This window comes from Molossus molossus, unplaced genomic scaffold (genome assembly GCF_014108415.1).
Source record: "Molossus molossus isolate mMolMol1 unplaced genomic scaffold, mMolMol1.p scaffold_m16_p_12, whole genome shotgun sequence".
In the NCBI taxonomy this organism is placed as follows: Eukaryota; Metazoa; Chordata; class Mammalia; order Chiroptera; family Molossidae; genus Molossus; species Molossus molossus.
Window position 1 is genome coordinate 55674784 of NW_023425347.1, and position 12650 is coordinate 55687433.

At 42.5% G+C, this 12650-nt stretch overlaps 1 protein-coding gene across 1 annotated transcript in view; it reads right to left on the reverse strand.

Moving 5' to 3' along the window:
- UBE2U (ubiquitin conjugating enzyme E2 U) overlaps nt 1–12650 on the reverse strand; it is a 39438-nt gene that overhangs the window by 11202 nt on the left and 15586 nt on the right. Inside the window, exons 5-6 of the mRNA XM_036257423.1 lie at nt 11252–11372; nt 4941–4989 (exon numbers count right to left, since the gene is read on the reverse strand). Of these exons, the coding sequence (XP_036113316.1) occupies nt 4941–4989; nt 11252–11372 (170 nt within the window). The remainder of the gene's footprint in view (nt 1–4940; nt 4990–11251; nt 11373–12650) is intronic.

Here is a 12650-nt window from a genome sequence, read left to right on the forward strand (position 1 = left end):
CATCAACGTGAAAGGGACACATCGAGTGGCTGCCACCCGCACGACCGACCAGGGCCGGGGACAAACTGCAACCGAGGTACGCGCCCTTAGCGGGAACCGAACCCGGGTCTCTCAGGACCGCAGGCCGACGCTCTAACCGCTGAGCCAAACCGGCCAGGGCAAAAATTTCACTTTCTATGTGTTGATTGCTAGTGCATAAAAATCTAGTTTATTTTTTAGTGCTCAACTTGTATCCAGGGTTGTTGCTGAATTCACTTATTAATTTTCAAGCTTTGTCTATTCACTTGGATTTTACTATGTAAATAACCTGTTATTTGTGAATAAAGATAGTTTACTTCATTCTTTTCAAATGTCATGACTTCTATTTCTTTTCCTTGCCCCATTGCCCTGGCTGGGACCTCCAGTGCAGTGTTAACTAGAGTGGCAATAATGGGCGACTTGTCTTGTTTCTAAACTCAGGAGAAAAAGTATCCAACATTTCACATTTAAGCATGAGGTAGCTGTTGGAATTTTATATATTCCTTTTATTGGAATAAGAAAATTCTTTTCCATTTCTAGTTTGCTGAGAATTTTTATCATGAATGAGTATTAAATTTTAGCAAATATATTTTCTGGGTTATTGAAATCATTCTGTGGGTTGTTTATTGTTTGTTTTCTTTTATTTTTTTTTCCCCCCTTTATTTGCTTAACATGGTGAGTTACATTGATTGATTTTGATTTTCAAGTTTTAACCAACCTGGCTTTTCTGATATTGAGCCCACTTAGTCATGATGCAGTATCACTTTTTAGGTATTTTTATTAGATTTATGCATCTGGGTTTATGAGAGATATTGGTCTATACTTTTTTTTTTTTTTATCCTCACCCGAGGACACTTTTCCATTTTTTGTTCAGATAGAGTGGGAGGGAGAGAGAGGAAGAGAGAAAAAGAAACATCGCCGTGAAAGGGACACATCGAGTGGCTGCCACTCGCATGACCAACCAGGGCCAGGGACAAACTGCAACCGAGGCACGCGCCCTTAGTGGGAACCGAACCCGGGACTGCCTGGACAGCAGGCCAACGCTCTAACCGCTGAGTCAAACCGGCCAGGGCTATACTTTTTCTTTCTTGTAATAATCTCATATTTTAGAATCAGAGTTTGAAAGTTTAGAAATATACCCATTTTCTCTATTCACTGAAAAACAATTTAGTACCTTTTTTCAAAAAAATTTTTATTTTGAGTCTAGCTGGTGTGGCTCAGTGGTTGAGCATCAACCCATGAATCAAGAGGTCGCAGGTTCGATTCCCAGCCAGGACACATGCCCAGAGTGTGGGCCCAACCCCCAGTGGGGGGCATGTGGGAGGCGGCCAATAGATGTTCTCTTTCCTCGATGTTTCTATCTGTCTCTCCCTTTCACTTCTTCTCTCTCTAAAATCAATAAAGGAAAAAATATATATTAAAAAACTTAAAAAATTTTTTTTTATTTTGAAATAACTTTAGATTTATAAAAGTTATAAAGGTATTTGACTATTTTAAAAATAAACTTAAAGTATAATTTACATTCAGTAAAATGCAGATTTTAAACATACAGGTTGATGACGTTTGACAAAAGACTACATCTTTTATAACCATAAGCCCAAACACGATATAGGGTATTTCCATTACTCCTGCCCTTTCCCAGCCCCTTCCCCGGGCACTTCGGACAATTGCTGACCTCGTTTCTGTCACCATAGATTTGTTCCGCCTGTTTGAAAACGTCATGTAGCCCTGGCCAGTTTGGCTCAGCGGTTAGAGCGTCGGCCTGCGGTCCGGAGAGACCCGGGTTCGGTTCCCGCTAAGGGCACGTACCTCGGTTGCAGTTTGTCCCCGGCCCTGGTTGGTCGTGCGGGTGGCAGCCACTCGATGTGTCCCTTCACGTCGATGTTTCTCTCTCTCTCTCCCTTCCTCTCTCTCCCTCCCACTCTATCTGTACAAAAAATGGGAAAATATCCTTGGGTGAGGATAAAAAAAAAAATTTAAAAAAAAAAAAAAGAAAACGTCATATAAATTGAATCATACAGTATGTACTTCCTTGATTACTTTGTGTTTTGTTTTATACTCAACAAAATGCCTGCATTGCTATCCCGTGCTGTTCACTCATTTTTATTGCTGAGAGTATTCCATTTATGAATACAACACAATTTATGTATAAATTCAACTGTTGGTGGATATTTCAGTTTTTTCCAGTTTGGGATACTATGGATAAAGCTCCTATCAACATTTCTGTGCAAGTCTTTTTGTGATATAATTTCTCTTAGGTAGATATTCAGGAGTGGAAGTACTGGATCACAGGGTCGGTGCATGTCCGAGGCTACAGGAAATGCTAACCCGTGTGCCACACTGGCTGTGGGCGTGTGCAGTGGTGCCGTGATGTGGCCAGGATGTCAGGGGACTGCAGTGACTGCATCCTCGCCAGCGATGGGGACAGCAGTGTTACGCAGTGGTGTGCTCTCCCAATCTCCCCATCTCAATAAACGACAGCAATACCCGCCCAGTTCAGCCACACTCTAGAAATAATTCTCGACTCCACTTTTCTCTCATACCCTACATCTAATCAAACTAAGCCTTAAATCCATCCACTTTTCTCCCTCTCCACATCCACGCCCTCAACCCCAGCCCAAAGCACCACCATCTCTCCCTTAGTCTACCCAGATAACCGAATAATCCTTCTCCTTGATTCCACCTTAAATTTTTCACAGTCCACTCTCCACACGGAAGTAAAAATAGCCCCTTTAAGCTGTAAATCTGATGGTGTCTTTCCCCTTCTTTAAAGCTGTCCAACTGCGACCCAATTCCCACTCCAAAGTCCTTACCTGGTTTATGAAGCCCTCGGTGATACTGCCCTGCCGACTCCTCTCACGTCATTGCCCACCCGTCTCCTCGCCCCCCTTGCTGAGCTCCAGCCACGGCAGCGTTCTCTCCGACCCTCTAACACCCGTGCTCCAGGCCAGGGAGAGCCTGTGAGCTGTACTCCCTCGGCCGAGAACGCCAGGGTACCTGCGAGGTCGCCCTCTCTCCCAGGCTTCACTCCTTGTTCTTCCCTTTCAATTTCACCAGCCTTGATTTCCCAACATAATACCATCCCCTAACTGATCTCACCGTGATGCTGGTGTCGCTTCTGACTAAATTTATAGTTAAGTCACTCTCTCAGACTCCAAATGTGGTACTCCTGTCATCAGAACTGTCTCCTCTTCAGAGGACAGTGTGCACTTTTAGAATATGTGTGCAGTTTTAGAATACCAGTCTTGTGAGGTCAAAGATCACATATGATTCCATTGTGTACCCCCGGCATTGTAACATAGTACCTGGCACAGAGCATATGCTCGGTGAATGTATTTTAAATAAATGAATAAATAGATAGCTGCTCTCCCAGAGGCTGTCCCATATCATATCAGCTGGTACCCTACATCCCATGGGCAGACTTCCCAGATGACAAGCAAGAGCTTAAATCACCTTCAGTTACTGAGCATCAGCTGGATCCCCCTGGCTGTGTTCTTTCTACCCAGTTGAATAGAAAGACTTCGCCTAAGTTTTGTTATTTCTTTCGAAAACAGGGTTTCAATTGCCTGGCTCTGCCTCTGGAATCCATTTCTACACAGGTCAGTCCTCCGCTCAGGATAAAGTTCTAGCCTGCGGTGCGAGTCTGACAATACAAAGAGCAGCTTCTCTCTTGGAATAATTTCTGCAAGACCTCATTGTGAATGCTCTCATTGTAAAAGCTAAAGGCTACACAGAACTGAGCCTCATCCCATATATACCAGGGGTAAACATCAGAATTCACAGCTATGTAACAAACTGCGCCTGGTATGTACGAGGAGCGCAGAGCATCACTGAAATCTAGATTGTATTGTTTCACTTGAGTTCTAGAAGTGTGTCTAGAGATTTCAGGCTAGCACTAGGTGAACACCACAAATCAGACCCAATTCTGACTTCATGTATCCTTGGTTTGGTTCAGAGGATCTGCTGAAGCTGGGACCAGAGAAGTTCCTATGGTCTGCTCTTATTGCCAAAATAGTAAATTCTGGTACCGTATCTTTATGGACTACAAATGGTTATACCACGATAGAAAGAACTTTGTGATATTCTAGGGACACTCATGTTTTACAGGTGATAAAATAATGTATGCATTCAACAACAATTCATCACAGGTCTATTTTGTGCCTGATGGTCAGTTGCTTCTCTCCACATTGACAAGTTTAAGAGGCACCAATGTCCTCTACTGAATCCCACTCAGTGTACGACTCGCTACATCATGCTTACCTTCTTGCAATGTTTCAACATTTTTGCCAACAGAAGCCACTGAAGTTATCTAATTTTACTCATCTTCAGGGCCAGTCAAGGAAACCTGAGCTGAAGCAAACATTATTCTAACGCTAGGTAATTGACTGTTTTTTTTTCATCTGATTGACTGTCAAATTAAGGATGATGGAAATGCTCGAGAAACTAATGCTGCAGAACCGTGTATGAGAACACTGACCTTGTTCACGGGTTCAAGGCTGAATTGATGCCATGTTGTCAGGCTGTCTCCCAACAGGTACAGTGGCTTCGGCCCTAACTCTCACTGTCTTCCTCTAGAGCCCGTCTTCTCCTAAATTGCTTGGATTTTTGCTATCTATAATGGTCTGTGCTCATTATATTCACAACATGCTTTTTCTTTTCAACAATAAAATATAAAAATTAAAAAAAAATAGGCAAGTTCACATAGTTACATTTACTATTAACTCAATAGTCTAGAAATAATTCAATAATTTTCCACGTTCCTCCTGAAAACATTTTTTAAAAATGTATTGTAAGAGGAAAGATATGTACTTCCTCTTCTGAGTTAAAAAAAATAATAATTCAATTATGAGAGACAATATAAACAGTTTAAATAGTCCTTTTAGTAAGTAAACTGGCATAGAATTACATGAAGAAAAACTTACCTGATACATTTATCCGAGTCTTTTAATAACTCATAGCTGTCAACTTTCACTGCAAAAAAAGAGAAAAGATCCTGCTTTACTTACAAGATTGAATATATAGCTTTATGTGCACTCTTTCTGAAGCCTCAATAAAATGGTAATAAAGGAATAAAAATAAGGTATAAAACCTCAAAGAGAGCAAAAGAGAAAGTTTCGAGATGGAGAGCCAATGTCAAGGGGTCCCAGTCTCCGCAGGCCACGGACATCTGAAACCGAACCACACGACGAGGGGAGGTCAGTGACAAGCAGGCAGATCTACACTCAGAAAGTGGAGGTACCAGATACCTGGGAAAGGTGAGAGATACAGCGCAGTCACCCAAGATCGATACCTCGTCCTGTACCCCCGGATGGTCACCACTGCCCAGGTATGAGGAAGTAATTTAATCTCTGGAGAAACTGAGTCAGAGAGACTCAAGCTGGAGCAGACGGGGCACAAAGCCGAACAAGAGCATGGTAAGGGACTGACGGTGGTGAACAGATCGAATGAATCATATTGAAGAGATTAGATTCCCACTCTCTCCCTTGTCCAGCTCCCAGAGGGCAAGCCACTGGTGCCTCTCTACAGGATCAGAGTTTTTAAAATGAGATTTAAGCAGCCTACCAAATGCCCTACATATGAATGAGGAGAAAGAGAAAAAAAAAAAAAAAACTACACCAAGAAACATTATCAAGAAATTTCAGATCACTGGGAATACAGAGAAGATTTTAAAAGCTTCCAGAAAGAAAACATCACATGTGAAGAGCTGGACATCTGAATGAAATCTGGCTTCTCAAGAGTGACGTTAGAAAAAAGAAGGCAACGAGGTCTTCACAATTCTGAGAGAAAATTATTTCCACACTAAAATTTGACCAAGCTGCGATGACATGAGAGTGAAGTGTGGTCTAGCTCATGGACTAAGAAGCCCCCGGAAGACGCGCTCTGACCAAATGAAGGAGCAAACCCACCAGGAGGAATTAAAGGATCAAGCAGGAGCTCCAATCCACAAAGCGGGGAAAGGGGTCACCCCAGGACCCGTGAGAGCGCTGCCAGTCCAGAACTGGGCGGGGGGGGGGGGGGCGGGCAGGGGTCACAAGAAAGAGGGCTCCAAGGGACGTGCACCTGACTGTCTGGGAGCTGTTTTACAGCTTTGTCAGAAAATTTAGGGGAAGAACAGAGGATAGGTATAGGAAAACAAACAAGAGAGTGAAAAACTGGGCCATTTGTACAAGGAAAGAAAAACAAACAGTCATGGCTCCTCTGTGGCAAATAATTATTAAGTCATATGAATGTAACCAAACTATATATTAAGAGAACAGGGGACAGACACTGTGGGTGGAAATGGCAGTAAAAATGCTAAATCTTTATATTTCAGGAGAAGCCTGTAAGTAACATCTACAACTGAAAACGCCAGGAACATTAGTATAGAACAAACTTAGAAATGTAGTGGTAAGTCCTGGAAGGAGCAGCTAAATGTGTTGAAAGTGACTGGTACCTTGTGTGGTTGGGGAGGCACTCTGGGTTGGGGAGGTACTCCGCGCTGACAGGGGTGAGCTATAGGTCTGCTATATGTCATTAAAACCCATTCATAGTACTTGTCCCTTACAGCTATGAACATAGATTTTTTTGATAGAAATTTTAAGTTAAAACAAACAATTTAAAGACTTTGCTGCCCGGTCGGTGTGGCTCAGTGGTTGAGCATCGACCCATGCACCAAGAGGTCGCTGGTTCGATTCCCAGTCAGGGCACATGCCCAGGTTGTGGGCCCGATCCCCAGTCGAGGGCGTGCAGGAGGCGGCCCATCAATGTTCTCTCATCAATGTTTCTGTCACTCCCTCTCCCTTCCTCTCTCTCTAAAATCAGTAAAGAAAGAAAAAAAAGACTTTGCTAAAAAGGTTACTGGACTGTTCTGGTGTAATGAAATACAAACAGGAAAAAAGAGGTTTGTAACTCCAGCAAATAGATCCACAAACACAACCCTGTTAAACTCAGGTTTTCCATATCTCCTGACACCTGTAAATAACAGGATACTGTAGCAATACGTAGCCATCACCAACAAAATAGGTCTGGAGGAGGAGCTAAAGCTCATGTGTGTCAACAAGGAAGCGTGAGACTGGGCTCAGTGTTTCCCTCTGACACCCAGAAAGTCTTTTCCCCCAGGGGAAGGGGGATCCCCACCACAGCAACAATGAAAAGTACTCCCTCTGAAAAGAAAATAAACCAAAACCTGGAATGCTATGAGACGCTGCCTGCTTCCACCGTAGAAACAATGTTCTGTAAAATTGTTCTATTGTCATGAGGATTCCAAACACAACACACAAAAAAAATCGTGAACAGACTCAAAGCTCGAATAGAAGAAGAATCAAATGCTTATGCCATCTTCCTAACCAAAAGACGAATGAGATGTAGTTGCACAATTATCAGGTTTTTTAAAAAGTTAATAATGTAAACTAATATTTTAATCTTTCTAATATTTCTATAATTCTTCTCTAACAATATCTGTCAGTTACTATATTATAGTTTATTTAAATAAGTATCTGAAGCTTATTAGCATGATCGTCCTTTATTTAACAAAAGCTACAGGAATATATACCTGGCCAAGAGAAAAATTATTACCTTAGGCTTAGCTACCATTACTCAGTTTTACTACTTTTATACTCTTGTTTTCTCTATTAACCAAAGATTTTTTAAAAAATTATATGAATCCTGTTTTAACCACATCACCACATAGAGATAAATATTTGTTGAGACAGACTGGGGAAAAAAGGGGATTTATGAGCTTATGTGAATTCCTTCATAACAAATTAGAAAGTAAGTGGCAATACTCAGAATCTAGGTGGCAAACTAACTGTTAAACATTGTCTCTGTTCAGACCTCTTCTCCTCCCTCCTCCAAGTTTCATAACTGAACTGAAGTTGAGGTTGGAAGGCACTTGGAAAACCCCCTGTTCAACTCCAGACACTGAGCAAGCAGCTTTCTGACAGCACCCCAGAAAAGCAGTCATTCAACTCTGCTAAATGACACTAGTTACAAAAGCATACCTTTGGTGATAGGGAGTTTTACTACTTGCCAATGGGGCCTTAACCACTCTTAGGCAATTTGGATTGTCAGAAAATTCCTCCTCATGTTTGGCCAGCTGGGACCTGGATGGACTTTATCATTAGGGATGGTAAACAATGGGTGGCTTTGGTTTCTAGGAAGGGTCAGTTAGGCACCTGACTGACTACATAATTTATTGTCCAAACTGAAACATAGAATGAAAGGAGATACTAGAAGTAATTATACCAGGACTGTCCCAGGCAGTCTGGTGTATTTGAGCACCCTACCTGTAAGTAAGGGAGACAGGTTCTTGGCCCCAAACAGGCTGTCAGGATATGGGAAGGTCATCGGGACCTCCACCAATTCATTGGGTTTGAGCTCAGAGCATGGTGCATTCTGGTCGATATACTGAGGCAAAGAACCAGCTCTTCAGGCGAGGCAAACATGTCAGGGAAAGTTTGGGGAATAAGACGTATTTGCATGTCTGGTTTAGGCTTCATAATTAATTTCAGACCACTGATGATGAGGAGAATGTCCTCAATGTATTCAAGTTATGCTCTGGAAACAGGCAGGACCAAGCCTGCGCATCCTGGACTTCAGCGGCTACCACCTAGCATCCCTAGAGCAGGTAGGACTGACTCAGCTTCAACATTAGTCTTGCTTTCGTTTTCTGGAACAGAAGAAATCTCCCCTTGTTATAGGAAATCCCTTCAAATATTTGAAAACAGCTTTTACAACGGTCTCTTATCTTTTCTTCTACTAGCTAACCCTCCAGTTTCCTCAGCCATGGGAAATGCATGTTCCAAACTGAGCACGCGGATGTCCCAGGTGAGGGCCCACCAAACTGGAATACCGTGAGTTATCATCGAAAACAGCTCCACGAGTTCCTATGAAGCTTGTGGTCAAAAAGCTTCCCAAGAATTTTTTCACAGAAGAGAGTTCTGCTATCACGTCAGGTCTCTTCCTTTCTGTACTTAGAAACTTCAATTCTTTGATCCTAAACGAATGACTCTACGCTCGCCCCACTGCACGGGGAGGTGCGAGGGAGTTGGGGCTGTGGCTCTGCAGCCCTCTGTGCCCTTGGGCTTCGTCCTTGATCCCTGGGCTTCATCGCTGATCCTCGGCTTCCTCACTGAGGATCAGATGCGTAAACGGACTCTGTCAACTATGACGTAAAACCAGGATCTAACATCATGTGAACTTTTTCGCTCATTCATTCTACAGAGTTTTATTTCATATCTACAGCCAGACTCTGCATTCGGTACTGAGGATCTAGTTCTAGCCTATAATTGATGCCTGCAGAGATGATACAATTAGCGGCCTCTTGAGTTTCTCATTTATACAATTAACCATCTGTTTCAGTTTTGTGTTATCTGAAAATAGAATTCTTTCTACGCGTTTTCTAGATCTGTTTATTAATATAGTAAATACGTATGGGAGATGGTTCTTGCAGCACTCTGGTAGAGACCTTTGTTCAAGTTGTTATGGGTAATGAACTGTCCTTGGATGCAGTGTTTCACAGAAAAGCCACATGGTGCTGTACCACCATCGAATGCAGAGTGAATGAGTTTTCTGCGCGTCCTCATCGTCCACCCAGGCGGCGTCTCTGCTGTTTCCCAGCACCTTCCCCTGTGAAGCTGCAGAAAGTCCTTCTCTTCGTGGTGTCCGAGGCTCACACTCCCAGCCCAGCTGAGATGGCAAGTGAGCTGATAACTGTGTACTGTCTTGATTGCCACATATCTCACCAGTGTAAAGAATGTAGCAAAAACCTGCCGAAGTATTATCTGTCTGGTTGCTCACTTGCTGGGTGAGTTGGCAATTGGAGCAGCTTTTCTCTGTGGTTTGGTGGCAAAGTTGAAGAAGTGAAAGGAGTGAACGCTGATGTCTACTGGACGGAGGACAAAAGGAAGGGCCAATGTTTCCTCGGTTTTCTTTTCATCCTTTCTCTCTGCGGGGCAAAGACAAAATCTATTGCACAGGAACATGTGTTGTAGAAAATTCTTTAAAATCAGCTTTTAAATGTCCACTTACCAGAATATGGACATAGCTTTGTTACAGAATCTTCCTTTATGATGACAGTCCCTCAAGGCTCAACACAAGGTTAAGTGGAATTATCCTTCCTTCCTTCATTCATTACACAAATAACTACTGAGTGCAGAGGATACAGCATGGATGCTACAGTATTCTGGTCAGCTACAAATGTGGTCAGACTAAAGCAACATGACTCCTCTGTGTACAAACCAGCCCCCAAACCCTCAGGGGCTGTCTGAGGAACCCACAGAAATCATGACATGTTTGAAGAGACTGAAAAAGATGCCCAATCAAACTGCTTGGTTTGCAGGAGACCCAGAAGCCCTGTGGAGGAGCACTTGAACTTGGTCGTAACTGTACAGACCTAGCTAATGGACTGGCAGGTTCTACAAGGGGACTGGGAAAAGAGGGAATGGACATGTGAGAGTAAAGCTCATGACATATAGGTACGAACAGCAGAATGAGTTTGAATGGCAAGGCCTGCTGACTCACGAGGTGATGACACCAGCTACTATGCGAGGTTGTTGTGCACTGTGGGAAGAGGAGGGGCAGGACGTCAAATAACTATGTCACTAGGGGCCCACCCCTCACTGTGGCGAACCCTTCTGGGCATAAGAAGCCAACAGCATTGTTCTGCTAACTGCAGAGAGAGACAGGAGCAATGAAGGTGATGGAGTTAAGTCATGCAGAGGTCACTGGCAGGGTGACAGTGAGCAAACCAAGGGTATCAGAAAAACGCTGGTCAATAGAGAGAAAGACGGAAGAACCAGATATCATTTTCACATGGACACTTAGAAGGAATACCTTGGGGGGTGGGGGGGTGACCTCTCCAGAAAAAAATATGCTGAGCATTTTGCTAATCAAGAGGAAAGGAATCCCAGATCAATAAGATCTGGGGTACTACAGGTGAAACCTAGGAAATATCCATTATAGATCAAAGAGTTAAAATTAGATGTCATGTCTTTACGATGAGTAGACTAGTTTCCATTGGCACCATCCATCCATGTGGCCATAATATTTAAAGATACTAAGCTGACAATCTTCAATAACCTTTTAAAAAGACCACACTAATTGGTCTGACAAAGAGTACAATAGGAGAGATCACAGTACAATTTCATTACTAAAAATGGATGCAGAAAATATTCTACATAACAATTATTTGCTAGATCACTTATTTGCTGTAAATATAGAATCAGTAGGCAAATAATAATTAGGCACATCTTACATTGTAATGGTTCACGGAAAAGTTTTTCAACTATTAGTCTGTACGTAGATTCATCTTCAATCAGTATTCTGGCTGCTTCCAAATTAACTGGATTGTTAAGCACTGGATTAGAAAGCATAGCCTATACAAAAAATAAAGAATGTAGTTTTATCACAGTAAATTTTTCTTAAAGCAAAAAGACCAACCACTACGTACAGCATTCAAGAAGCATTTATTAAAAGCCTACAACATAGCTAACTGAAGATGATACAAACACAAATTAGAGAGGGTCTCTGCTCTCAAGAAATTCTTGTTCTTGGGTTGTTAATTTTATTTTTCAATTACAGTTGACATTCAATATTATTATTATTTTTTTTATCCTCACCTGAGGATATTTTTTGTATTTATCTTCAGATAGAGTAGGAGGGAGAGAGGGAGGAAGACAGAGAGAGAAACATCTATGTGAGAGAGACACATTGACTGGTTGCCACCCACACGACCCCAACTAGGGTCAGGGACAAAATGCAACCAAGGTACATGCCCTTAGCGGGAACCAAACCCAGGACTCTCTGGTCCATGGGCTGACGCTCTTACTGCTGAGCCAAACTGGCCAGAGCACATTCAATATTATTTTATATTAGCTTCAGGTGTACAGCATAGTGGTTAGATAATCATATAATTTATAAATTGACCCCCTGATATTTCAAGGCACCATATACAGACAGTTATTACAATATTGTTGACTATATTCCCTATGCTTTACCTAACATCCCCAACTTGTACTTCTTTTTTTTTTTTTTTTTTTATCCTCACCCGAGGATATTTTTACATTTTTTGTACAGATAGAGTGGGAGGGAGAGAGAGGAAGGAGAGAGAGAGAGAAACATCGACGTGAAGGGACACATCGAGTGGCTGCCACCCGCACGACCAACCAGGGCCGGGGACAAACTGCAACCGAAGTACGTGCCCTTAGCGGGAACCGAACCCGGGTCTCTCCGGACCGCAGGCCGACGCTCTAACCGCTGAGCCAAACTGGCCAGGGCCCAACTTGTACTTCTTAATTCTGTCACCTTTTTCACCCAGTCCCCTAACCCCTCTTCCTCTGGCAAACATCAGTTTGTTCTCTGTACCTATGAGTCTGTTTCTGTTTTGTTTGTTCATTTATTTTGTTCTTTAGATTCAGCATAGAAGTGAAATCATATGTTATTTGTCTCTCTCTGTCTGATTTATTCCACTTAGCACAATACCCTCTAGCTCCATACATGCTGTTGCAAATGGTACAATTTTATTCTTTTTTTATGACCGAGTAATATTCCATTGTGTGTGTGTGTGATCTTTTTTTATCCAATTGTCTACTGATGGACACTTGGGTTGCTTCCATATCTTGGCTATTATAAATAATGCTGCAATGGGGTGCATA